This window comes from Mustela lutreola, chromosome 1 (assembly GCF_030435805.1).
Source record: "Mustela lutreola isolate mMusLut2 chromosome 1, mMusLut2.pri, whole genome shotgun sequence".
NCBI lineage: Eukaryota > Metazoa > Chordata > Mammalia > Carnivora > Mustelidae > Mustela > Mustela lutreola.
Window position 1 is genome coordinate 236334221 of NC_081290.1, and position 25380 is coordinate 236359600.

The 25380-nt window shown below is 37.9% G+C and overlaps 3 protein-coding genes across 3 annotated transcripts; 2 read left to right on the top strand and 1 right to left on the bottom strand.

Moving 5' to 3' along the window:
* Positions 1-5140: 5140 nt before the first annotated feature.
* Positions 5141-6091, bottom strand: LOC131821638 (olfactory receptor 52E8-like). The gene has a single exon (XM_059157866.1). The coding sequence runs from the start codon at positions 6083-6085 to the stop codon at positions 5141-5143; it is 945 nt and encodes a 314-aa protein (XP_059013849.1). The 5' UTR covers positions 6086-6091.
* Positions 6092-12731: 6640 nt separating this feature from the next.
* Positions 12732-13667, top strand: LOC131821640 (olfactory receptor 52E8-like). Its single transcript, XM_059157882.1, has one exon. The coding sequence runs from the start codon at positions 12732-12734 to the stop codon at positions 13665-13667; it is 936 nt and encodes a 311-aa protein (XP_059013865.1).
* Positions 13668-21861: 8194 nt separating this feature from the next.
* Positions 21862-22812, top strand: LOC131821644 (olfactory receptor 52E4). Its single transcript, XM_059157892.1, has one exon. The coding sequence runs from the start codon at positions 21877-21879 to the stop codon at positions 22810-22812; it is 936 nt and encodes a 311-aa protein (XP_059013875.1). The 5' UTR covers positions 21862-21876.
* The last annotated feature ends 2568 nt before the right edge of the window (positions 22813-25380 follow it).

The window sequence follows — 25380 nt, forward strand, 5'->3', positions numbered from 1 at the left end:
GTTCTCTGGAGGTTTTTATGTTTGTTCACTTTTTTTGTTTTCTCTCGCCTTGACCGCTTTTGATGGTTTTTGTAGGTTTAGAGGAAAGCAAATGGCACCTTGACCTCCCTCTCAGAGAGAAGCCTCAGTCTATTCTTCTTTGGGTGTTTCAGACCCCATATAAATTTCCCCTTGGCCGCTGGTAGAGCAGGTTCCGAGTCGTGGTCCCTGGGGATGCAGTATCTTCTGCTTGTACCCAAAACCAGGGCAGCAACAGCTATCTGGGCAGCTCCAGACTGCCAGAGAGGTTCCAAGCAGCAATCACACACTGAGATTTTCCCGCTGGCCTGGGCTGGGAGTGCCTGGTCTTCTGGGTCTAAGAGCACCCCGCTTGAGCGCACCTCTTTCAGGGGAGGCTGTGGGTCATGGGCGGTCTCAGGCTTTGAGAATGGGCTTAGGTCCGAAAGCACCAGGATGGGCCTTTGTGCACCTCTCTCAGGGTAGATTTTGGGGCGCATGTCTTAGGCTCTGAACCAATGGCACGAGTCAAAGAGCACCAGGTGGGCCTTTGTACCTCTCTCAGGGGAGCATGAGGGGCGTGCGCATCTCCGGCTCTATTGCAGGGCTCACAAGTTCTACCATCTGGTGTGCCTCCCAAACCCTCACAGGAGCCAGAGGCCACACAATCTCGTGCCTGCTGGCGGCTAAGGGACCAATCTGGTTTCTCCGCCACACTCTCTCTGGCTCAGCACCAGGGGAGGCTGTCCTGGGACCAGGGACTTAAGCCCCTGTCCCTAGCCGGCTGGATTCCCACAATTTCCCCCTGCGATCCTTTGTTCTTTTGGAGTGTTTCAGTCAGTCTCCAAGTTAATGCTGGTCCCCAGACGCAGGGCACTCTCGCTCGTATTAGGGGTATTACTTTCCAACTGGTCACCTCTGGTGGTTCCCTCCCCCTTTTGTTTATCTTCCAGTCTCATTCTGCCATTCCCACTCCACTTTACCTGCCCACTGGCGTCTTCTGCCCCTGTAGAGATCCAGATGTGTATAATTCTGATCTCAGGCTGATTTCATAGGTGATCAGAGTTCTTTGGTAGGTAATCTTTAGGGTACAGGTTGAAAAGGCACCTCCTTCTACTTCCCCGCCATCTTGTCCCCAAGGCATGACAATTTTTGATAATAATCCAAACATTTCTGGTAGTCTAGAAGGCTGTCTGTGTCCTTGATATAGTGCTTGGGAGAGTCAAGAGGAGGTCCTAGTGGAGCACCTGGTTGGTTTAGTTGGTTAAGCATCTGACTTCAGCTCATGTTGTGATCTCTGGCTCCTGTGTTGGAGCCCTGAATCAGGCTTCCTACTCACTGCTTGTCTAGTTCTATCATTTCTTTATCAATGTTTTATCATTTTCATTGTGCAAATTTTGGTTAAATGTGTTTCTGAGTATGTTATTCTTTTAATGTTAATATAAAGGGAATTGTTTTTTACTTTTTGTATTCCCCATTGAGAGTGTTTAGAAATATATTTATTGGTTTTGTGTGTTTCATTTTTTCTTGAAATTTTGCTGAATATTTTATTATAGATAAATATGAATATGTTAATGTGGCCATTCACTCTAATGGATTTTTTGTACGTATTGGTAATTGCTCTGGCTAGAACTTTCAGTACTATGTTGAATACCAAGAATGAGAACAAGCATTCTGTTCTCATTCTTGGTATTCCTGTTCCTAATGTTAGGGGAAAACTATTCAGCCTTTTATCCCTGAATACATTAGCTGTGGAATTTTCATAAATGTCCTTTATGGTCCTTTATGGTCCTAGTTTGCTGAGCATTTTATTATGAAAGGGTGGCCTGTGCTCTTTAAAAAATACTGACACTACACTCATCAAAAAGTGTCTGATTCTTCTCTCTCTGAGTTTGAGGAGGCAGATGGCTGTTTAAAACAATACAGTATGGTGAAGGCAGTGCTATGTAATTTGTCAGAATTGGTTTTAATAGACCATGAAACTTCCATCTTATGCTACTGAGAAAACTACTTGTTTGGACCTTTGAAAGAAAGGAGATCCTTAGACCACCATACTGAAGAAACCACATGTAGATTCTCTGGACAAGAGTCCTAGTTGAGCCCTCCAACTATCCTGGCCTAGAAGCCAGACAGACATGAGAGTTGAAATTACTTGAAAACCCTCTAGTTTTAGCTACCAGTCATATGGGTCACTTTCAGAAATCTGAATGATTAAATCTGAGATCCTAAACAGTATGAAGCAGGGAACAGCCCAAGATTAACCTTTCTGAGTTCCCAGTCAATAAAACTTATGAGATGAGTTAGCTTATTTCCTTTTATTTTTTATTTTTAATAAACATATAAGATATTTTTTACAACGTTATTTTTTTAATTTTTTATTTTTTATAAACATATATTTTCATCCCCAGGGGTACAGTTCTGTGAATCACCAAGTTTACACACTTCACAGCACTCACCATAGCACATACCCTCCCCAATGTCCATAACCCCACCCCCCTTCTTCCAAACCCTCTCCCCCTGGCAACATGTGGGCTTAAGGGGGTAGGAGAAGAATAAATGAAACAAGAGTTAGCTTATTTCATGCCTTCATGCCTCTAAACAGAAAGTTGATTAAACAGTAATAAGTAACCAAGCCGCTTTGTCTCATGTGAGATAAGGAAATGGAAAATGATATAGAAGCAGTATTTTAAAGGATTTCTGTTACATATTTATTTTCATAATATGGAGTATTATGCCTCCATCAGAAAGGATGAATACCCAACTTTTGTAGCAACATGGACGGGACTGGAAGAGATTATGCTGAGTGTAATAAGTCAAGCAGAGAGAGTCAATTATCATATGGTTTCACTTATTTGTGGAGCATAACAAATATCATGGAGGACAAGGGAGGAGAAGGGAGTTGGGGTAAATTAGAAGGGGAGGTGAATCATGAGAGTCTATGGACTCTGAAAAACAATATGAGAGATTTGAAGTGGTGGGGATGTGGGACGTTGGGGTACCAGGTGGTGGGTATTATAGAGGGTAGAGGGCATGGATTGCATGGAGTACTGGTTGTGGTGAAAAAATAATGAATACTGTTTTTCTGAAAATAAATAAATTTTAAAAAATTAAAAAGATATAGAAAGACTAATTTCATTTAAAAAAGACATAATCTCATTCAAACTACATGGTTTCCTTTACTATGCAAAAGCTTTTTATTTTGATGCAATCTCAAAGATTTACTTTCTGGTTTTGTTTCCCTTCTCTTAGGAGACATATCTAGAAAAATGTTGTTATAGCCAATGTCAAAGAAATTACTGCCTATGGTCTTGTCTAAGAGTTTTTGGGTTTTAATTTTCACATTTAGGTGTTCACCCACTTTGTTTATTTTTGTGTATGGTGTCAGAAAGTGGTCCAGTCTCATTCTTTTTTATAATTTTCCCAGCACCATTTATTTAAGCAAGCAAAAGAAACCATCAATAAAACAAAAAGGCAACCTACTGGATGGGATGCAAATGATATATCCCATAAGAGTCAAATATCCAAAATATATAAAAAAGCTATACAACTCAACACATACACACACAAAAATTCAATTTAAGAATGGGCAGAAAATACAGACATTTATCCAAAGAAGAACACATACAAATGGACAATAACCACATGAAAAGATACTCATCATAGCTTATCATTAGAGAAATGCAAATGAAAACCACAATGAGATATCACCTCACAACCTCCAGAATGGTTAGAATCAACAATACAGGAAACAATAGGTACCACAACTTCTTTATCCATTAATAAATTAATGGACATATGGGCTCTTTCCATAATTTGGTTACTGTAGATAATGTTGCTATAAACATCAAGGCGCCTGTATCACAGAAATAGACTCTTATCTATAGAGAACAAAGTAATGGTTACCAAAAGGTAGATGGGTGGGGGTATGGGCTAAATAGGTTATGGGGAGTAAGTAGCAGGGCACAGTTTGTTGTATGGACATGTTAAATCACTATATTATACACCTGAAACAAATATTACAATGTATATTAAGTAATTGGAATTTAAGTAAAAACTTTAAAAAATAAAAATAAAGCTACCAAGGAAAGATATAAGCAAACTAGCATGCTGGGCCCATAAGCATTTGTAAACTATGTGTAGTAGCATGTGGGAGTAGCTTTATGCTTAACTCATTAAAACTGCAGTGGAAATTTTTAAAAAGTCCAGACAGAAATATAAAACAAAACAGAAACCAGTAAAAAACAAAACAAAGAAACAAACAAAAAAGGGCAAACTGAAAATATAAAGCATGACACAAAAATATTGAAAATACATTAAAAAATAAATATCTTTGTCAACTTGTTTCAAATAGCTTCTGAGATGGAGAGTTTCATATAGAAGATACACTGAGAAGTACTCTCAGGAAATACGCCTTTAAGGAAGTTTGTATAGGGCAGGGAGAGGGGCTGACGTTCAACACTATGGTTTTAATATTCATATCCATAGTGATGAATTATAAAGCATTTTAAGGTACTTACTGACTAGTTATTTATGTTTTAACAAATGTATGTATTTTTTATTTAAAGCAAGTAATTTGACACTTATAATTGAATTACAAAAGTTATTAGTATATCTTTATACAAGCCCTTTATCATCCACAAGAGGTGTAAAAATTTTCTCTCATCTTATGGCTTCCTTTTTCATTCTATTGCTAGTATCTTTCAAAGAAAAAAAAAAAAAAAATATATATATATATATATATATATTATTTTAATTTTAGTGAAGCCCAATCAATCATTTAAAAATATTTCTTGCTTTTGTTGTCAGATCTAAAATTTTATGTGAGCAATATTACAAATAATTTTAATTTTGGTTTTTGTACTTTAGCTCTCTGGTCCATTATAGGTTAATTTTTCTATGGCGCAATGTAAGGATCTAAATTAATCTTTTTGCATGTGGATATCCAATTGTCCCGATCTGATATTATCAACCTACATATTATTAACTTTAAATATAAAACCTGCCATTCAATGATAATGATACTTCTCTCAACACCCCTGCTCAATTTTTCCTCTTTACTACTGGGTTAAACATAAGGTAACTCTACTTTTTATAGTGCAGGAAACAGGAAATCTAACACAGACCTTCCAAGACCTCTGACTGGTTAGCTCTCTGTCTTGTTGAGGAAAACCCTCAGGACTCGCTCCCTAATCTGCTTGGTCCGGACCCCATAGATTACAGGATTCAGGGCCGGTGGAACAACCACATATTGGTGGGCCAAAAAAATGTGGATATATTGAGGAATATTGTGGCCAAATCGGTGTGTCAAGAAAGAGAAAAATGCTGGTGTGAACAAAGCTAAGATAACACCAATGTGGGAGCCACAGGTGTTGAGAGCTTTGAGTCGAGCCTCCCTGGAAGGCAGGCAGAACACAGCATGGAGAATCCTGACATAGGAGAGAATTATAAGCAGCACATCCAATAATAAGAGAGAAATGTTGCCACGGCCAAACAGAATGTTCACTTTGATGCTGGCACAGGCCAGACGGGCAATGCCCATGTGTTCACAGTAGGTATGAGGGATGATACGGTGGCCACAGAAGGGCAGCCTCAGGAGGAGAACCACCGGTGGGGCCACCATGTACAGGCTCCGCAGAATAGCAATGGCTCCAATGATGCTGATAATTTTGCTGGTGAGGATCATGGTATACTGAAGGGGTTTACAAATGGCTATGTAGCGGTCAAAGGCCATGGCCACCCACACAATGCTTTCCATGGCAGTGAAGAAATGGATGAAGAACGTCTGGGAAAGGCAGCCTTCAAAAGATATATCCCTGATCCTGAACCAGAAGATGCCCAGCATTTTGGGGATGGTGGCTGTGGACAAACCCAGGTCGATGGAGTCCAACATGGCCAGAAAATAGTACATGGGCTCATGGAGACTCTGTTCAGTCTGGATCACAAACAGGACAGCGGCATTCCCCAGTATTGCAACAAGATATACAAAGAAAAAGGGAAATCCAATCCAAATGTGCACACCTTCCAAACCTGGGATACCCAAGAGGAGGAATGAAGAAGGAAGGAACTGGGTGTCGCTAAGTATAGCCATTCTTTCTGACACAATATTTGCACACTTCTGTTGTGGATACAATTATTGACTTCACATTAGTGAGTTTTTCTCCTCTTCTCCCTAAGCCCAGATTTCTGATAAAATGCAAAAGAACATTTTTTTAAACTTTCTATTATTATGTTCAATTTTGATTCTCTCATTCTAGCTCAGAAAGAAGTAATTATTTTAGTCAACAGTACAATATTATATACTTTGAAATTGCTAAAAGACTATATCTTAAGTGTTCTCATCCCCCCCAAAATTGATAATTATGTAATGTGATAGGAAAAAACTATGGTCATACTGTAATATATAAATGCATCAAATCAACACACCATATACCTTGACCTAAAAAGAGACTGACATAAAAGGAAAAATTGGGGAATGTATTGACCATACAGAGTTTTTCGACGTTCTCAAATACTCCTAAACTATAAAGCCACATACATGCAATGACCATGTACATGTCCAGGAAGGACCTGAGAAATCCCTAATCTGTCATCTCTGCCTGACCTTGAAGAAATAATATTAAAATACAGAATACAGTTCATTATACTAGAAAATACCTGATGCATTCAAGAAGCCATTTCCACCCCCCCCCCAATCTCTTTCCTCTGTCTCTCTCTCACGCACACACACACACACACACACACACACATACAAAAGTAAGGGGTGTTTGGGGTTGACGTTACATTGCAGAATGTAATTTTTCTCACAAAAGAACAACAGAAAAATATCACTAAGAATATAGATTTTTTTTAAAAAATCAACAAACTAGTGAAATAAATCAAGCAGAGAGAGTCAATTATCATATGGTTTCACTTATTTGTGGAGCATAACAAATAACATGGAGGACATGGGGAGTTAGAGAGGAGAAGGGAGCTGGGGGAAATTGGAAGGGGAAGTCAACCATGAGAGACTATGGACTCTGAAAAACAATCTGAGGGGTTTGAAGTGGCGGGGGGTGGGAGGTTGGGGTACCAGGTGGTGGGTATTATAGAGGGCACGGATTGCATGGAGCACTGGGTGTGGTGAAAAAAATAATGAATACTGTTATGCTGAAAATAAATTTTTAAAAATCAGCAAACTACTAGCAAATGAAAGGCAACAGCATGGTAAAAGGATCATATACCATGACTAATTGTAGTTTATCGCAGAAATGCAAGGTGGTTCAGGATAATCAATAAATATATTACCTAACATTAATGAAATAAAGAAAAAGGCACATAAACCTCTCAACTGATGCAGAAAAACAAATGACAAAACCTAGAAACCTTTCAAATACTCAATAAACTAAGAATAAAAGAAAATTTCCTTAAATGATAAAGGGCATTCATTGGGGGGGAAAACAACAAACTACAGTTTGTATCATACTAATGATGAAAGACTGAAAACATTCTCCCTAAGATCATACCAAGACAAGAATGCCTGCTTTCAACATTACTATCTAACATTGTACTGGGAGTTCTAGCTAGAGAAATTAGGCAAGAAAAGCTCATTCAAATATGAAAGGAAGGAGTAAACTATGTCTATTTATAAATGATATAATCTTATGTGAAGAATATTGTAAAGAATACACCCAAAAAATGTATTAGAGGTAATAAATAAATTCAACAAAGTTACACAATATAGTTTTAACATACAGAAATCAGATGTATTTCCATATACTAGCAATGAATAATCTAAATAAGAAATTGAGAACTAAATTCCATTTATGACACCATCAAAAAATAATAACATATATATTAAGGAATAAACTTAACCAAGGAAGTGTGATATTTTTATATTAAAAGCTATGACATACTGCTAAAGGAGAGCAAACTCTATCCCCTTACTATATCAGGAGTTTAGAAATGAAAATACATATTGGAAATACACAGGATTAATAAATTATACTGAGATTGTTCTGAACTTGATATCAAGACTGCCTTTGTGCTTAACCAAGGAATGATTCTGATTTCTATTTCCAAATTTTCTGAAATCTTTATGCGTGAGGATCATGGTGTACTGGAGGGGGTTGCAGATGGCGACAAAGCGGTCATAAGCCATGGCCACCAGGAGAACAGTCTCCATGCCTGTGAACATGTGGATAAAGAACATTTGAGCAAGGCAGCCCCCAAAGCTGATATCTTGGATCTTGAACCAGAAGATGCCCAGCATTTTGGGGATGGTGGATGTGGACAGACCCAGATCGATCATAGACAACACGGCCAGGAAGTAGAACATGTTGGAGACTGTGTTCGGTCTTGTTCACAAAAAGAATGGGGATGTTCCCCACGAGGGCAATCAGGTACACGATATAGAATGGGAAAGCAATCCAGATGTGGACAGTTTCCAGTCCTGGGATTCCTAGCAGGTGAAAGAAGGGGGGACGGAACTGGGTGTCATTGGTGGAAGTCATGCTCTGAGGAAGTGTCGCTGAATTCCTGTCAAAGTGTTGGGATCTTATTCTCTTTATGGTCTTTTTCTTATTAAGCTCCTAAGAAATGAAAAGAACTTTAATTCATATGCTAGAGGCAAGGCAGAAGAGTTTGGTTACAAACATTAGACAGTCTCTTCTTTCCAGAGGGTAACTCAACAAAGTAGTGCTCTTCATACACATTGTAGTTCTGAGATTTTTTATTGGCAATATTATCTGTGCCTTAAATTAATCATAATATGAGATATTTGTAGGAACTGAAAATACTTCACACTGCAGTACATATCTACTCTCCTTCAATACCAGGTCCTCCATGATAGTCTTCTGTATGAAACATTCAGATATGATCTCTACATCTCTTGTAGTTTCATATAACATACATATTTTTCCTTTCCATTTTTCCCATTTTTTTCAATTTTTATTATGATAGACTACACATAACATAAAATATACTATCTTCACCATTTTTAAGTCTAAGTTTCAGTAGTATTAAAGATATTCTTGTTTTGTACACCATAACCACTACCTCCAGACTTTCTTCATTTTGCAAAAGCTGAAAATCTGTACTCATTTACAGTAATTTCTCCATGGTCCCCTCTCACCATCTCTAGACACTACCAATATACATTTTTTGAAAACTATCCCCTTTTCACACATGTTCCAAGTTCTGGTACCCACCATTCTACTTTGTTACTGTTAGTTTTGTCTTTTTTTTTTTTTTTTGAGATTCCACATAAAACTGAGATCATGCAATATTTATCTATGTTACTCGCTTATTTTACTTTAGTATGATGTCCTTAGATTCATCCATGTTGTTGGAATGGCAGGATTTCCTTCTTTTTTAAGGCTGGATAATATCCTATGGTATGCATAGTGTACAATTTTAAATTTTCTATCCCCAAATAGGAATTTAAGTGGGCAAAAGTAAATGTTAAGCTGTGAAGTTTCTTCCCCATAGCTGTTGACTTCTGCAACCAATGAGACATATGAGACAGCAAATCTGATCTGATGCCTGGAGCTGGAAGAATGGGAAGTAATTATTTAATGCACACAGGATTTCATTCTGGAGTGATGACATTTTATACAACTAGATAGTGGTAACAGTTGCACAGTGTTGTAAATGTACTAAGTGCTGCTGAGTTGTAAACTTTAAAATGACTAAAATGCTAACTTTTATGTATATTTCACAATAAAAAAGAGTTGCTGGAGATATATATATAGCTATATCTATATCTAGATTGATCTATATATATAGATCTATCTATAGATAGATCTATCTATATCTAGATTGATCTATCTATAGATAGATCTATCTATATATAGATTGATCTATCTATATCTAGATCTATCTATAGATAGATCTATATATATAGATTGATCTATCTATATCTAGCAACTTTATATATATATATATATATATATATATATATATATATATATATACCTATCTTCCAAAGAATTAGACCAAACATTTCATAGACTGAAAACAGAATGAGAGTTGCTGGAGATATAGATATAGAGAGATAGATTATAGATATAGATATAGATATAGATATAGATATAGATATAGATTAGATAGATATAGATAGATACAGATATATTCCAAAGAATTAGTCCAAGCATTTCATAGACTGAAAACAAAATAAGGAAGAAGGAAGGAGAGAAAAAGAGAAAATATTAATGATTATAAATATTATGTGAAATAACAAAAACTGGCAATTGACTGAGTAGCAGACAGCAAGGTTCACTGAAATTTCCCTAGAGCTTTCTCTTTGTCTGGTGTAATGACCAAAGGGAATCCCTATTCATTTTCATTTCAATGTCTCAGACTACCTGGCACCTGAAGACTTCATTACAAATCCCCTCAACATACACAACAACATTTTGTTAATACTTCTTAGTATTAAGTATATATATATATATAAATTTCAGCATCTGAATTCAGAATTGTTAAATGACTCCCTAAGATGGAAGATAGGGAACTTGGTAAGTTTTTCTGATCAGTGAATCTGCAATATATGCTTAAGATTGCAATATATACTTAAGATTGCAACTGGTTTCATAGAAATTGAGTTAAGACGGTGAATATTGGGGCAGGGAATGAAATGGCACAGATCACTGGTCTGGGGAGATGTAGGAAGAAGACTAAGTTGGGAAAAATTTGGAAAGGAAATATCTGCTAGGCACCGACACTCTTTCAGACACATAAAACCTCATCCGGCAAGAATAGAATCAGAATCCATTCCATACCACAGTGCCAGTGATATTAAATGCTATTACTTTTGCTTCTTTTTCCTATACATATTACCTTCATAGTGAGTGAGATACAAAGAAAAAAAAGTCATAGTAAGCAATTAAGGATAGAGTAATGAGCTTGAACTCCCTTATATTATAGTTAGACTGATTCCACACATATCCTTGATATAAAAAAGGATACAATATGCTGATCAGCTGTTGGTCTCTCTCTATACTTTACATTTCAAAAGGATTAAACTGAATTCAACCTTGATTATTAGGAGACCTGACTTTACAACTGATACCATGACCGAAGAGAAGAGAAGAGGTGAAAATCATAGCTACAGCAAAAACAAAAAATGTCTTTGGAACTAAATAAATAGATGTATAGTAAGGAATTTTGCTTTACCTAAGAGAGGTCTGGCCTTTGTTCTTGGCTTCTAGGAAGTAATCTGTCATATCTGATAGGAGTTTAGGGGGGGGTGCTGCTCAAACCAGATCTTAGTGTGAAGGGACTGGCCATACCATAAATAACAACAATATAACTTAGGAGTAAGACTTTGGGTCATGTGGCATCAGTCTGAAGATTGAGTTCAACCATCTGTGCAATTAATCAATCATGTATACATAATGAAGATCCAGTAAAAACTATGGACACCAAAGCTAAGGTGATCTTCCCTGGTTGGCAGTACGACTCTATACATATTGTCACACATTAATGCCAGGAGGGTAACTCATCCTGACTCCATGCAGAAGGACAACGGATGCTTCATATTTACAAACATCACACTCTGCCCTGAGCATCTCTTCCTTTGTCTGATTTTAATTTTTCCCTATAATAAACTGTAACCATGAGTGTAATAGTTTTCAGGGAGTTCTGGGAGCCCTTCTAGTAGATTACTAAACTTGGGGGTAGTTTGGGAAACTTCGTGAACTGGCAGTTGATGTCAGAAGTGAAGACTGTATCAGGAACTATGCCTTCAAAGTTTGCTGTGTAGCCAGCTCCAGAGCGCAGATCAGATTTAATTATCACATTGTCCTCTCAACAGCTATAGAAGTCAACAGGTTCTTCAGAAAGAACTTCATCTGGGAAAGATTATCATTCCTCCTTGACAATTTATCTTAATTTCCTACTTGGGAATATCTTAATTTTGGATATCTGAACCCTAAGAATTTTGTGGGTCTGCTGCTAGATTCTCAGTTCTGTTCCATTGTCTCTTTTTCTTTTTCTTCTTTTAACGGTAACACTGCCATAATCATCACAGTTTTGTAGAAAATTTCAATAGATGATATGGCAGATCTTCCCAATTCTTAGCTCTGAGGTAGTTTGGTTATTCTAGGTCCTTTGTTTCCCTACTCCTTATTTTTCCTTCTCCCTCCTTTCACTATTTCAATGAACAAGTTTGCAAAGACAGATCCACATCAGTGTCACAAAGCTTAGTTTCACCTAATTTCACATCTTGATTCTGCTGCATATTAGTGTAGTAAGTAATGGGAAGTTAATGAACCTGGCAAAATCTCACTCTTCCATAAACCAGACACCAGCAGAACTTGTGCTATGGAACTGTGGGGTAGAACTAAATGAGATAATATTGGAAATAATGACAACAACAATGCCAAATTAATGATAGCCATGACTATTGTGGCAGTTTTTATTATTCCCAATTTTATTATATCCTAATATTGTTTATTTAGTTCGTTTAATTCCTCTGAACCCATAATTTCAAAAAAGACATAGTGTTAGCCTCTACCTGGCTCATTAGCTTATCTCACTTGTGGTGCACATCAGGAGTGATACTGGAATTACTTATGGAGAGCTGAAAAGGGCGAAAGAATCAAAGGTTTTTAGAAAAACTTATTTCCAAAATTAATCTTTTGTTAGGAAATATTTTTATTTTTAATTTTTGTAGATCTCAGTTCAACGTGAATGCATTGTCCAATGGGAAACAGCAATAACTTTTGAAAATCATGCTATCGTCAGCCCACAGAAGAATGTCTTCTTTCAACGTCACTGACTCTCACCCTTCTTCATTCCTATTGCTGGGGATTCCAGGGTTGGAAATTGCACAAATCTGGCTTGGATTTCCCTTCTGTGCTGTGTATTTAATTGCTCTTGTTGGAAATGTTATCATTCTGGTTGTTATCTGGATTGAACGTAGCCTTCACCAACCCATGTTCTACTTTCTGGCCATGCTGTCAGTGATTGACCTAAGTCTCTCTACTACTACTATCCCCAAGATGCTGGGTATCTTCTGGTTCAACCTTCAGGAGCTGTGCTTTGGGTGCTGTGTTGCTCAAGTCTTTTTTGTCCACTTTTTTACAGTCATGGAGAGCATTGTACTTCTTGCCATGGGTTTTGATCGCTATGTGGCTATTTGCAACCCCCTCAGGTACAGTATGATCCTCACTGACAGAGTCATTGGTGTGATTGCTGTGGTGGTGGTTCTAAGAAGCTTATGCATGATTGCACCCATCATTTTTCTCCTCCTGAGACTGCCTTACTGCGGACATAGAATCATCCCTCATACCTATTGTGAGCACATGGGAGTGGCACGTCTAGCTTGTGCCAGCATTAATGCCAATGTCTACTATGGTCTTGGGAATATTTCTATCTTGTTTCTGGATGTGGTTCTCATCATTATCTCTTATGCTAAGATTTTATATGCTGTCTTCCACCTCCCCTCCCAAGATGCCCGCCTGAAGGCTCTGAATACCTGTAGCTCCCATATTTGTGTCATCTTTGCCTTCTTTGGTCCAGCTCTCTTCTCCTTTCTCACTCACCGCTTTGGTCATGGCATCCCCCAGTATATCCATATCCTTCTGGCTAATCTCTATGTAGTCATACCCCCTGCCCTCAACCCAGTCATTTATGGCATCAGAACCAAGCAGATCCAGCAGCGGGTACAGAGTCTGTTTGTTGAAAAATGATTGAATGAGGGGTAATTCATTCAGTTTATGAAGGCATAGAGTCTGAAAAGACAAACATTTATGATGAAATTAATATAAATTTCTTTCACCAAAGTTAATTTTGTGTGTGTGTGTGTGTGTGTGTGTGTGTAATCATAAAAGCATATTGTTTGTAGTTGTTGGAAGCATGTATGTGTCTGTCTAACTGTGTACCTGCAATGATATCCTCTATTGACCCCTGGCATAGAATATTACATACAAGAGTAAATTTGAAGGGGGAGAACTTTGATTCAGTAAAATAACTTTCTGTTAAAACTGTGTGGTGTTCTAGATATCTTACAAGTAATAAGACTTCTTTCATACAGGTGTTCAATTAGAGATCACATAGTCAATGACAGGTATTGAGTGAAATGCAAAAATGTTCTATAAGTAATAAAGTACTGCTTAAAAATAAGTAGTATAATTTTTACTAAAGATTTTGGAAGCAAAAGATGGAAATTAGACTAGACCTTTTGGTATTTATTTTTTCCCTTTCTGTGCTTTCAGGTTCCTGATTCTATGAAGTTTCTTATTAGCTTAATCCCTATATCATACACTTTCATTTTTGAACTGGCAAATTTAATACATGTCATATGGATAGCCCTTTTTGGAGTTAACAAATACTTATGGAACAAATGAAAATTGTAAAAGGGAATATTTGTCAACAACTAATAAAGTAATTTAGTTTAAAATACAGACAATAAAAATAGATAATATTACTTAACAATTAGAGTCATATTTTGGATGAAAAGCATACAGTAATGCAACAGAATGTATGTTACATATCATTTGAAATAGAATTATTGGAAAAGACAGACTCCAGAAAATTAATAAACACAATAAATCTATCCTTCTTGACATAGGAAAATATCATTAGCAATAAGACCCAAGAAAACAAGAGCAAAGAGTCAAGTCAAGGGAGTTGAGGGAAACTGGAAGGGGAGGTGAACCATGAGAGACTATGAACTCTGAAAAACAACCTTAGGGTTTTGGAGGGGCAGGGGGTGGGAGGTTGGGGGAGCCAGGTGGTGGATATTAAAGAGGGCATGTGTTGCATGGAGCACTGGATGTGGAGCAAAAACAATGAATTCTGTTACACTGAAAAGAAATTTTAAAAATATTGCATATGAAAAAAAAGCATACAGTGGTCTGAAGTTTATTGTATAGAAAACTGAATAGTACTGAAGTTTATGAAGTGGTGAGTAAAATGATTGTGTGGAATTTTAGAAAGTCTTATCTCGCACTAGATTTGGGAAGGATAAGATATTGAAATTAGTGAAGCACAAAGTTAATTTTCAGGTATCTTTGTGATTCAGGAAGAACTAGAATTTGGATAGTGGTAATGCAAATGAAGATGAGGTATCTGGTGTGAAATAGGAGACATAGCATATTCTTTAGCTACAAAGTAGCTGGAGACAGCAAGGATGAATACTTATTTACCCTTTTTTTAAAAAAGATTTTATTTATTTGACAGAGATCACAAGTAGGCAGAGGGGCAGACAGAGAGAGAGGAGGAAGCAGGCTTCCCACTGAGCAGAGAGCCAGATGCAGGGCTGGATCCCAGGACCCTGGGATCATGACCTGAGCCAAAGGCAGAGGCTTAACCCTCTGAGCCACCCAGGTGCCCCCTATTTACCCATTTTTAACAGGATGGCTTTTGCTGGGGGTTGAAATATATAAGAAGAAAAAAGAAAATTATTCATGAACATCAAAAATGCAAACATAAGAAATGGGATGGAAAAATAAACTGGACTGTAAAGAACCTTAGAAAATTTGGAATGTTTAAAATTGAGTATAACAGAGGTTTCTGAAATGGATGAAGGCAGTATAAAAAAAAATGCAATCTTGGTTTTCAAAAACAGCAACAGAAAAGAAAAAAATATGATAAATAAGATCAAATACAGTGAAATTTTACTCCAGGAGTTACCATACTAATCACTTCACCCAATTCTATGCTATTCCCAGTGATTTTTCTTAATTTAATATACAAAACAAATGTTTTTAAATTATATTATTAATGATGATCATTCAATCTCAGTGAAATGAGTTAATATTGAGGTAACAGTAGAAGAGAAACAGTAAGAACGAACATGTCCACAAGTTTTTATAATCATCCAATTAATTTTACATGTAGGAGTTAGTTTCATATTCTTTATCCCTTAAAGTAATGAGGTACCAAATACCCCTTGACTTAACCATGGAATCTCTCTGGTCAGTACCTAGTATGAAACTAAATCATACATGGAATCTTACCCAGCCTTAAAAAAGAAGGACCTCTTAATTCTACTCCTGAAACAAATATTGCACTGTATATTAACTAAAATTTAAATTAAAAAAAGAAATTAAAAAAAAAGAAGGTAATCCTGCCATTGAAAGATCACGGATGAACCTGAGGACATTATGCTAAAGTGAACTATGACAGTCATATAAAGACAAATGCTGCATGATCTCAGTTTTATATGGAATTAAAAAAAAAAAAAACAAACTCGCAGTAACAGAAAGTAAAATGGGGTTGGGGTAAAAGGAGAGATAAAAAAATTAAAAGTAGTTGCCAGGGGAAAGGGTGAGGGGACTATGGGGAGTCATTATTGAATCAATACAGAGTTTTAATCTTTGCAAATGAAAAAGTTCTGTAGATAAATGGTGGTTATGAATATGCAATGATATATAAATGTACTTAATACTACTGAACTGTACATTTAAAAATGTCCACTTAAAAACTGTACACTTAAAAATTTTATGTTACATATATCCTACTACAATAAAAAATTAGAAAAAATTAGGAAAGGTAAGAAACACTAAAACCCGAGGAAAAAATGAGTATGTTATAATAGCAGTACACAACGATATAAAAATAAGAGACCTAGAGATGGTATCTGGATGATTTTTTAAAAAGGTCATCATAGAGGGCATGGGAATTGGGGAGAAAGCAAAAGGAAAGTGGAAATGAGCAGCAGCCTATTTCCTAAGTAGGACTTTTGATCACCAAAGATGGTGTAATGGTTTGGAGAGTCATGAAGTAGAATTAAAGGGTGTGTGGACATTCACTGAAGGACTTTCCCAACAGTGGTGGTCATAATTTATCATTTAAAGCCCAGAGTATATAATGGATCCACAGAGGGCATAAAAAGAAATATTAAGTAGAAATTAGATTTGATTTGGAAAGATAAATGTTGATCAGTAGGGAGGATGGATACCATGAAGGAGTGACCAGAGAGAGGCTAGGGAGTAAGGTTTTCATTCATCAAAAAGAGAGGAAAGAAGGGCCATCTGTACCCCAATGTTTATAGCAGCAATGGCCACGGTCGCCAAACTGTGGAAAGAACCAAGATGCCCTTCAACGGATGAATGGATAAGGAAGATGTGGTCCATATACACTATGGAGTTTTATGCCTCCATCAGAAAGGACGAATACCCAACTTTTGTAGCAACATGGACGGGACTGGAAGAGATTATGCTGAGTGAAATAAGTCAAGCAGAGAAAGTCAATTTTATGGTTTCACTTATTTGTGGAGCATAACAAAAAGCATGGAGGACATGGGGAGTTAGAGAGAAGGGAGTTGGGGTAAATTGGAAGGGGAGGTGAATCATGAGAGACTATGGACTCTGAAAAACAATCTGACGGGTTTGAAGTGGCGGGGGGGTGGGTGGGAGGTCGGGGTACCAGGTGGTGGGTATTATAGAGGGCACGGATTGCATGGAGCATTGGGTGTGGTGAAAAAATAATGATACTGTTATGCTGAAAATAAGTAAATCTTAAAAAATTTTTAAAAAATCAAATCCTTAAAAAAAAAAGAGAGAGGAAATGCAAAGGAGATCATAGCAGCAGATCTCACCAGAATTCTTTTGGACCACGGATATTTTCTTCTCTTTCTTAACCACTGAAAATTATTTGAAGTTAGAAGATAAGAAACTGGTTTTCTAATGTATTCAATTGTCCTCCAGTCTTCCTGTCTGTACTCAGGAGAATTCTGCATTATGGCCTATGGTACTAGCAGGTCTACTCCATCATCATCCAGGGCAGGAGACTCCAAGTAAACTAGACTTTGAGCTCTAGCTAGATTCTGTTTTCTCAGGAGAATGTAGTTTCCTTCATCTTCTGCCAAAAGAGCTAAAACACATGAAATCCTCTCTCCAAGGACTGTTTACAATTAGTTAGAGTGTAAAGGAACTCTTGTTGACTTGGAAGAGAGTTGATACTATTATCGACAGGTACAAACACTGTTTAAATAAAATAGAGTTGCTGCCACAGTCTAATATATTTATTTTAGGGGTCCTCATCTTTTGAAACCACAGTCAGAACCCCAAACTTCAGCAGGATTCACACATTTATTATATTAAACAAAGCAGAAGTGTCACTAGTGGCAGTTTCCTAAGAAGACACACTTTGAAGACTTAATGGTGTAAAACTTAGTATTTTCATGGCTTCTGAAGGGAGCAGAATCAATATCATTCCACATACAGACTCCCCTTCAGGTTATTTCCCTTCCTAACAGCTCAGGAGACATAATCTCCCCTGAGCTAGGAGTTATATCTGGTCTGGTGATCTGTTTCTGCAAAAGCAGTAGGGAGGAACAAAGAGATGGGCTTAATGACCCATGAGCCCAAGTTTATGCCCAGAGGACTCTCGGGATTCTGGATCATGCCTAGAATTAGGGATGTCCACATCATTATAAAGATTCTCTCCATGTGATAGGATGGTCTTTGGACCCGGAGGCCTGAAGGGGCTCCCATCACCATGTGTAAGCACATGGGCTCATGCTGTGCTACTGCTCCAAGCAAGGGCCGGGAGAGGAAATATTAGAAAGGTAAGGATACACGGACAGGGGAGATGAGATCCTACAGTGAGGAGGAGAAAAGGTTAATGAGGACAGAGAGGACAATGGCCTCTCCTCTGCTTAGGAGTTCTCCAAAGCCTCATTGTCTATTCTCATCACAAAAGAACATAACAGAGCACATGGGATTGGAACAGACATCAGAGGTGGAGCACAGAGATATGCCAACAGGTAATATGCAGAATCTCTCTCTTGTCTTGTCTCCCTATCTCTCTCTCTCTTTCTCTGTCTCTGTCTCTCTCTCACTCACACACATACAGCTCACATAGTATACTCCTCACAGCTAGAAACCCACAGATAGCTTTACAGTAGCATAACCTCATCTGCTATCACCAAAGAAATGAAGACTGCTCTGATTGTTGGTAGGGAAGCAGACAAAGCAACTAGGCTTGCTGCGGTTCATATGAAGCAGAAGGAAGCTACTGCAGGCCACTATCTTATGTTTGAGGTTAGATGTGGAAGTGTGACTGATGTCACATCCAAATAAAATGATGTCGGCATTATACATTTGCTCTGCATTATTATCTTATTTTTTCTCCCACATAATCCTGCTTTAGAGATTGTCAGTTCTAACGTGTCCACCTCGTGGGCCCACTACTTTATGGCAACATATCCAAGCCTTTTTTATTAGAGCCCAATACATCTGCTAGTTCAGCCATACCCAATGTTTTCTGCCAAGTGGCCCATTCATGCCAGTGCCTGAAAGAAGGTACCCACACCCATCAACTCTTAATTCCACCCAGTTTGACAACTCTGTAAGAATGAGAAAGAAAACAGTTGCTTTCAAACTGAACTGTATTGGTTTATGTGTGCTTCTCTAGAGTTCTAGAAAATATGTCTAAATGTGAAGCCCCATCCTACTCATTCATTTTGGGATATTCTGTGTCATCCCTCCCTCCATAATTTCTTAATTTCACCTTATAGACACCATGAGTTATTTATAAATAATAAACTTTTTACAATCAAGTAAAATAAGTAATAGGTAACATTTTTAATGTTTTAATATTTAATAGGTAACATTTTTAGCTGTTTAGAGTTAAAAGAAAAATAAAATTTGGGGAAAGACTAATAATTTAAATAACTACAATTTACTGAATATATCCTAAGAGCTAGTCCTTTACATGCATTGATCTTATTTGTGTTTAAGACAAATCACATTAGATAGAATTTATTCACCCAATTTTACAGAAAATAAAACTGACTAAAAAGTAACTTGTCCAAGGAGCCTCAGTTAACAGATGACATAGCAAGATTTCAAGACATATTTAAATGAATCTGAAGCCCATATAAATCATCTATAATATTATAGTATTAGAGGCAATGGAAAAGGAGCCAGCAGGTTAAAATAAAAATCACAACTTCAATAAATTGAGAGTTGGTGGGCACTAAAACAGAAAGATCTATAACCATTATCAATTAAGCTTTTAAAGTGGACTTTGGGTCTGGGCTCTTTGTCAATGTGCACATCTAGAAAAAGATGAACTTACTGTCTTGCCCTCCAGGAATAATCCTCGAGCTTATTGGCCCCAAACTATTTGCCATTATTTGTGGCACACAGCTGCAGCGGAAGGAAGTCAAGCTTTCTGACCAAAACTGTGAGAGGGTAGATGTCCTCTTGAATTTGAACTCTGCTGTCAGAAAGAGTTCCCTCTGCCACTCTCCTGGAAAACTCCTCCTCAGCTGGAAGTCCTTATAAAGCAGCTGCCCTGAAGATGGGGCTGACTGCAAACTGTAAGTCTGTTGTGTCCTCCTTAGCTGCTTCCTCAGACTCTTCTAAGCTCCAGCAACCATTGCTCTCTGGTTCTCAGCCTTGTATTGATCCCTCAACACTGGTAAACATTGTTTTCACCCTATACATGATCAATTTTATCTCTAGATTCTTTGGGGACAAGAAAGGCTCCTTTCTCACATAGAATGGGAGACTATTAACTTGCTTACCTGTTACTACTCTGCAATAACTAGCCAGCAAAGGTATATACAACCACATACATGAGAAGAATTAGTTTTAATAACTAACTCTGTCTCTCTCTCTCTCACTTGCGCATGCGCGTACACATGCGCGCGCGCATACACACACACACACACACACACACACACACACACACAAAATCCCAATTCTGTTCAACAGCTAAATTGTAAACTGGGACCCATATCTTCCTAAGGCAGTGTTAGGAATATTAAAATGAATATCCCCTGCTGCTTTGCCCCAAAGCAGTAACATTTCTATTGGTAGAGAATAGGTAAATACATAAAGTCATGTTATACTGGATGCATCAGAATTGTAAAATATACTCGCAACACAAAACTTAAAAGAAAATAATTTTTCTTTATTCATTTTAGGGATCAGGGAAGAATCATTCACAACACCTTCATTTCTGAGTTATTGAAATTTGTTAGTTATTTGATCTATTCATACAAGAAGCTAGGCAAAATTTCAGGACTGTGTAATTCTGTATGGTCATTATTCATGTTATATGTTTTAAGGAAGATGAACATAATCTAACTGATTAGCAAAAGGTGATTTATTAGAAGAATATCAGGGCAGAATAAACTGGATTCTGGGGTGGAAAACCAAGTTTTTCCATAAGATTAGAAAGCATCAAAAACAACAAAGGTCTCAGAGTAAAGATAGAATGAGGAAAATTCAAAGGTCATCTGATTAACCTCCCTTATGTCATGTGACTATATGAGATCCATGAGGCAAATCCTTACATTTATATTAGATCAAAAGACAGACAATGGTATGAGTCAGCCATTTTCATTTGACTTTGGATTCTTTAACAATTTGTATAGCAATTTCCCAAAAGTTAACAATGGACTATTTGGAAAAGAAATGGAGATAAACCATGAGAGACTGTGGACTCTGATAAACAATCTGAGGGTTTTGGAGGGGAGGGCGGTGAGAGTTTTGTTGAGCCTGGTGGTGGGTATTAAGGAGGGCACGAATTGCATGGAGCACTGTGTGTGGTACATAAACAATGAATTCTGGAACATTGTAAAGAAATTAAAAAAATAAACATTTTTTTAAATGGAAAAATACCAAAACAGTAAGTATACATTATAATGTGAAATACTGTCAGTTTCTTCAAAGATCTCACATTATTACAAAACCTAAAGACAGACTTAATAGCCCTATAATGAATCTCAGAATAATAATGTGTATGAAGAGCACTACTTTATTGAGTTACCCTCTGGAAAGAAGAGACTGTCTAATGTTTGTAACCAACCTCTTCTGCCTTGCCTCTAGCATATGAATTAAAGTTCTTTCCATTTCTTAGGACCTTGATAAGAAAAAGACCATAAAGAGAATAAGATCCCGACACTTTGACAGGAATTCAGTGACACTTCCTCAGAGCATGGCTTCCACCAATGACACCCAGTTCCATCCCCCCTTCTTTCACCTGCTAGGAATCCCAGGACTGGAAACTGTCCACATCTGGATTGCTTTCCCATTCTGTATCGTGTACCTGATTGCCCTCGTGGGGAACATCACCATTCTTTTTGTGATCAAGACTGAACACACTCTCCACCAGCCCATGTTCTACTTCCTGGCCATGTTGTCTATGATCGATCTGGGTCTGTCCACATCCACCATCCCCAAAATGCTGGGCATCTTCTGGTTCAAACTCCAAGAGATCAGTTTTGGGGGCTGCCTTACTCAAATGTTCTTTATCCACATGTTCACAGGCATGGAGACTGTTCTCCTGGTGGCCATGGCTTATGACCGCTTTGTCGCCATCTGCAACCCCCTCCAGTACACCATGATCCTCACGCATAAAACCATTGGCATCCTGGCCTCTGTTGTTGTTGGAAGAAACTTAATTCTGGTGACTCCGTTTGTGTTTCTCATCCTGAGGCTGCCCTTCTGTGGGCATCATATCATCCCTCATACATACTGTGAGCACATGGGTCTTGCCCGGTTGGCCTGTGCACCCATCAAGGTCAACATTATCTATGGGCTCATGGTGATTTCCAACATCATTGTGGATGTGATCCTGATTGCCTCCTCCTATGTGCTTATCCTTCAAGCTGTTTTCCACCTTCCTTCTCGGGACGCCCGCCTAAAGGCTCTCAATACCTGTGGTTCTCATGTCTGTGTCATGCTATGCTTTTACACACCAGCATTTTTTTCTTTTATGACGCATCGTTTTGGTCGAAACATCCCCCGCTATATCCACATCCTTTTGGCTAATCTCTATGTGGTTGTCCCACCTGCCCTGAATCCAGTCATCTATGGAGTCAGAACCAAGCAGATCCGAGAGAGAGTTGTAAAGATATTTGTACAGAAATAAGAGTTCTGTGACAACACTTGGAAAACATAGGCACATACCACCCACATTTTAATAATCTCACCTCTGTTTTAGATTTCCTTTAGAGTAGGTAGTAGTAGCCAGACTTTTATTTGCTACTGGAATTCCTTTAGAGTTGGCAGATAAGGCAACGTCACCTTTGCTGCCCACTCTGCTCACCCACCCCATGTAACTGGGCAAAGGGAAAGCGCTGATGGAAAAGGAAGGTGTTCTGGAGGCAGCAGTGGTTTGGGAGTAGAATGCCTGATGGGAAAGGGTGAGAACTCTCCCCATTACTCTGTGTCTTCTCTTTAGCTAAGCTTAGACCCTGAAGGGACACTGATCCAACAATGTCATTCTGTAGATGAAGAAAATAAAGTGCAAGTCATGGCTGAGAGACATTTTTTGAATTAGAACATCTGTTCCATAGATGTATATTCTGCATATTAATCCTCAAGCTTTGACTTCCTTCTCCAGAGTCATTACTCATTTGCATTTTAATGCTCCCTTTCTTGTTCTTGCTGTCATTCTTGCTCCCTTTCTTCTTTCTAATCTGATTCCTTCCATCTCCATCCCTTCCTCCCTTTCTCCCTTACTCTTTCTCCCTCCCTCTTCCTCCTGCCTTCTCTCCCTCTCTCTTTATCTCTTTCTATCTCATCATCACTGTTTCTCCAGTAAACTAAGTATCTGTGACTTGAAGAATGTGCGAGACTACAGCTTAGGATCAAGGATAGATGATATTTTCTCACTTGACACTAAGTCATGTTAGATATCAATAATTGTATATGTTCTGTATCTAGTTCCAATTGAATTCTACCTAATATTTATCTTGTATGTTGTATCATTTACCTTTAGATATAAAAGATTTCAGAAAATTTGGAAATAGAAATCAGAATCATTCCTTGGTTAATCACAAAGGCAGTCTTGATATCAAGTTCAGAACAATCTCAGTATAATATATTAATCCTGTATATTTCCTATACATAGTTCCATTTCTAAACTCCAGCTATAGTTAAAGAATGTGGTTTGCTTCAAACTAGATCAAAGGAGCACTGAGCTTTAATTTGTGACTGACCATGACACTCTTCCTAAGAAATCAGAAGTTTCCATTATATCCTCTGTTTTAGAACCATTCTCTAGTTTTTCATGACAATAAGTGAAATACTCAAAAGCATATCAGGAATATCAGAAAATCATGCAGATATAGGCAAGAATACAAGGACAGCAACAATACCTATTTCAGTTTCTGTAAGTTGGTCAATTTCTCTGAATCTGGCCAGCTCTTGGCCTGAGATTTGACCCTGGCAAAGCAAAATTCTTACATTCTATAGTACCCTATGAAATTTCCTTCATCATGGGAGCATGAATAAGTGGTTTGTTTGTTTGTTTAGGGTTGTTGTTGTTTTTTTTTTAGCCTATCTCATGGCCCTAAAATTTTGTGGGAACAAAGTATTTTAATGTTGGAAAGTCATTAAAATTCTCCTAATCTTTTTCTTTTATTTTACAAACAAGAAAACCAAGGTCCAAAGAAAAGCAAGAACTTGTATACATAAAATAAATGTACTTTTACCATCATTTTGATGTAACAAGAGTATATCACTGATATATACGTATCTCTTTGGCCACAAACTCTTGGCCTTTTAAGACAATTAAGCTGAATACATTTTATGTGTGTATGTATGCGAGGCTCCACTATTGGTTCCATGTAGAGATATCTAGGAAAGTGGGAGAGAGAGCAAGTAGCCTAGGATTGGTATTGGTGATTAGAGAGAGGTGACTACAGGGGCGCCTGGGTGGCTCAATGGGTTAAGCCGCTGCCTTCAGCTCAGGTCATGATCCCAGGGTCCTGGGATCGAGCCCCGCATCAGGCTCTCTGCTCAGCAGGGAGCCTGCTTCCCCCTCTCTCTCTCTGCCTGCCTCTCTGCCTACTTCTGATCTCTGTCTGTCAAATAAATAAATAAAAATCTTAAAAAAAAAAAAAAAGAGGTGACTACAGAAACTCTAAGTGCAGGAGCAAGTAAAAAACTTAACAGTGACTGAAATTGGTACAGTCCTCACCCGTGTGGTCCATCGGTGGTGAGTGATAAAGATTGGTCAGTTTCCTGCTCATCCATATGTGTACCACATATAAGCTCACTAAAGACAGAGCCTTTTCTTCTGTCAATCATATGAAAGGCATGTTAAAGTAACTTTCTGGTTAAATCTATATTTGATATTGGGGAAATTCAGTATAAAAGTAATAGTGTACACAGTGTGAGTTGGGGTTCACAATAATGCTGGCCCTGAGATGGATCATGAGCACACTATTTAGACCTCACTCAGCAGAAGCACTGTCTTATGTTCCCTTCCCAGGGCACCTCTCTGCTTTGGAGAAGCTTCCTCAAAATTTTCTAAGTCTGCTTCTGGTACATGGAACTAGCTAGGAACAGCAATACTGTTTGGGCAGGCTGCCCTGAGCCTAGACAAAGCACATTTGGACCCAGACCTGAATTCTCTTCTTTAGAGAATTCTATGACTCTCCTTTTCCTATACTCACCAGCTTGTGAAATCAGTCATTTGCCCTAAGGAGCT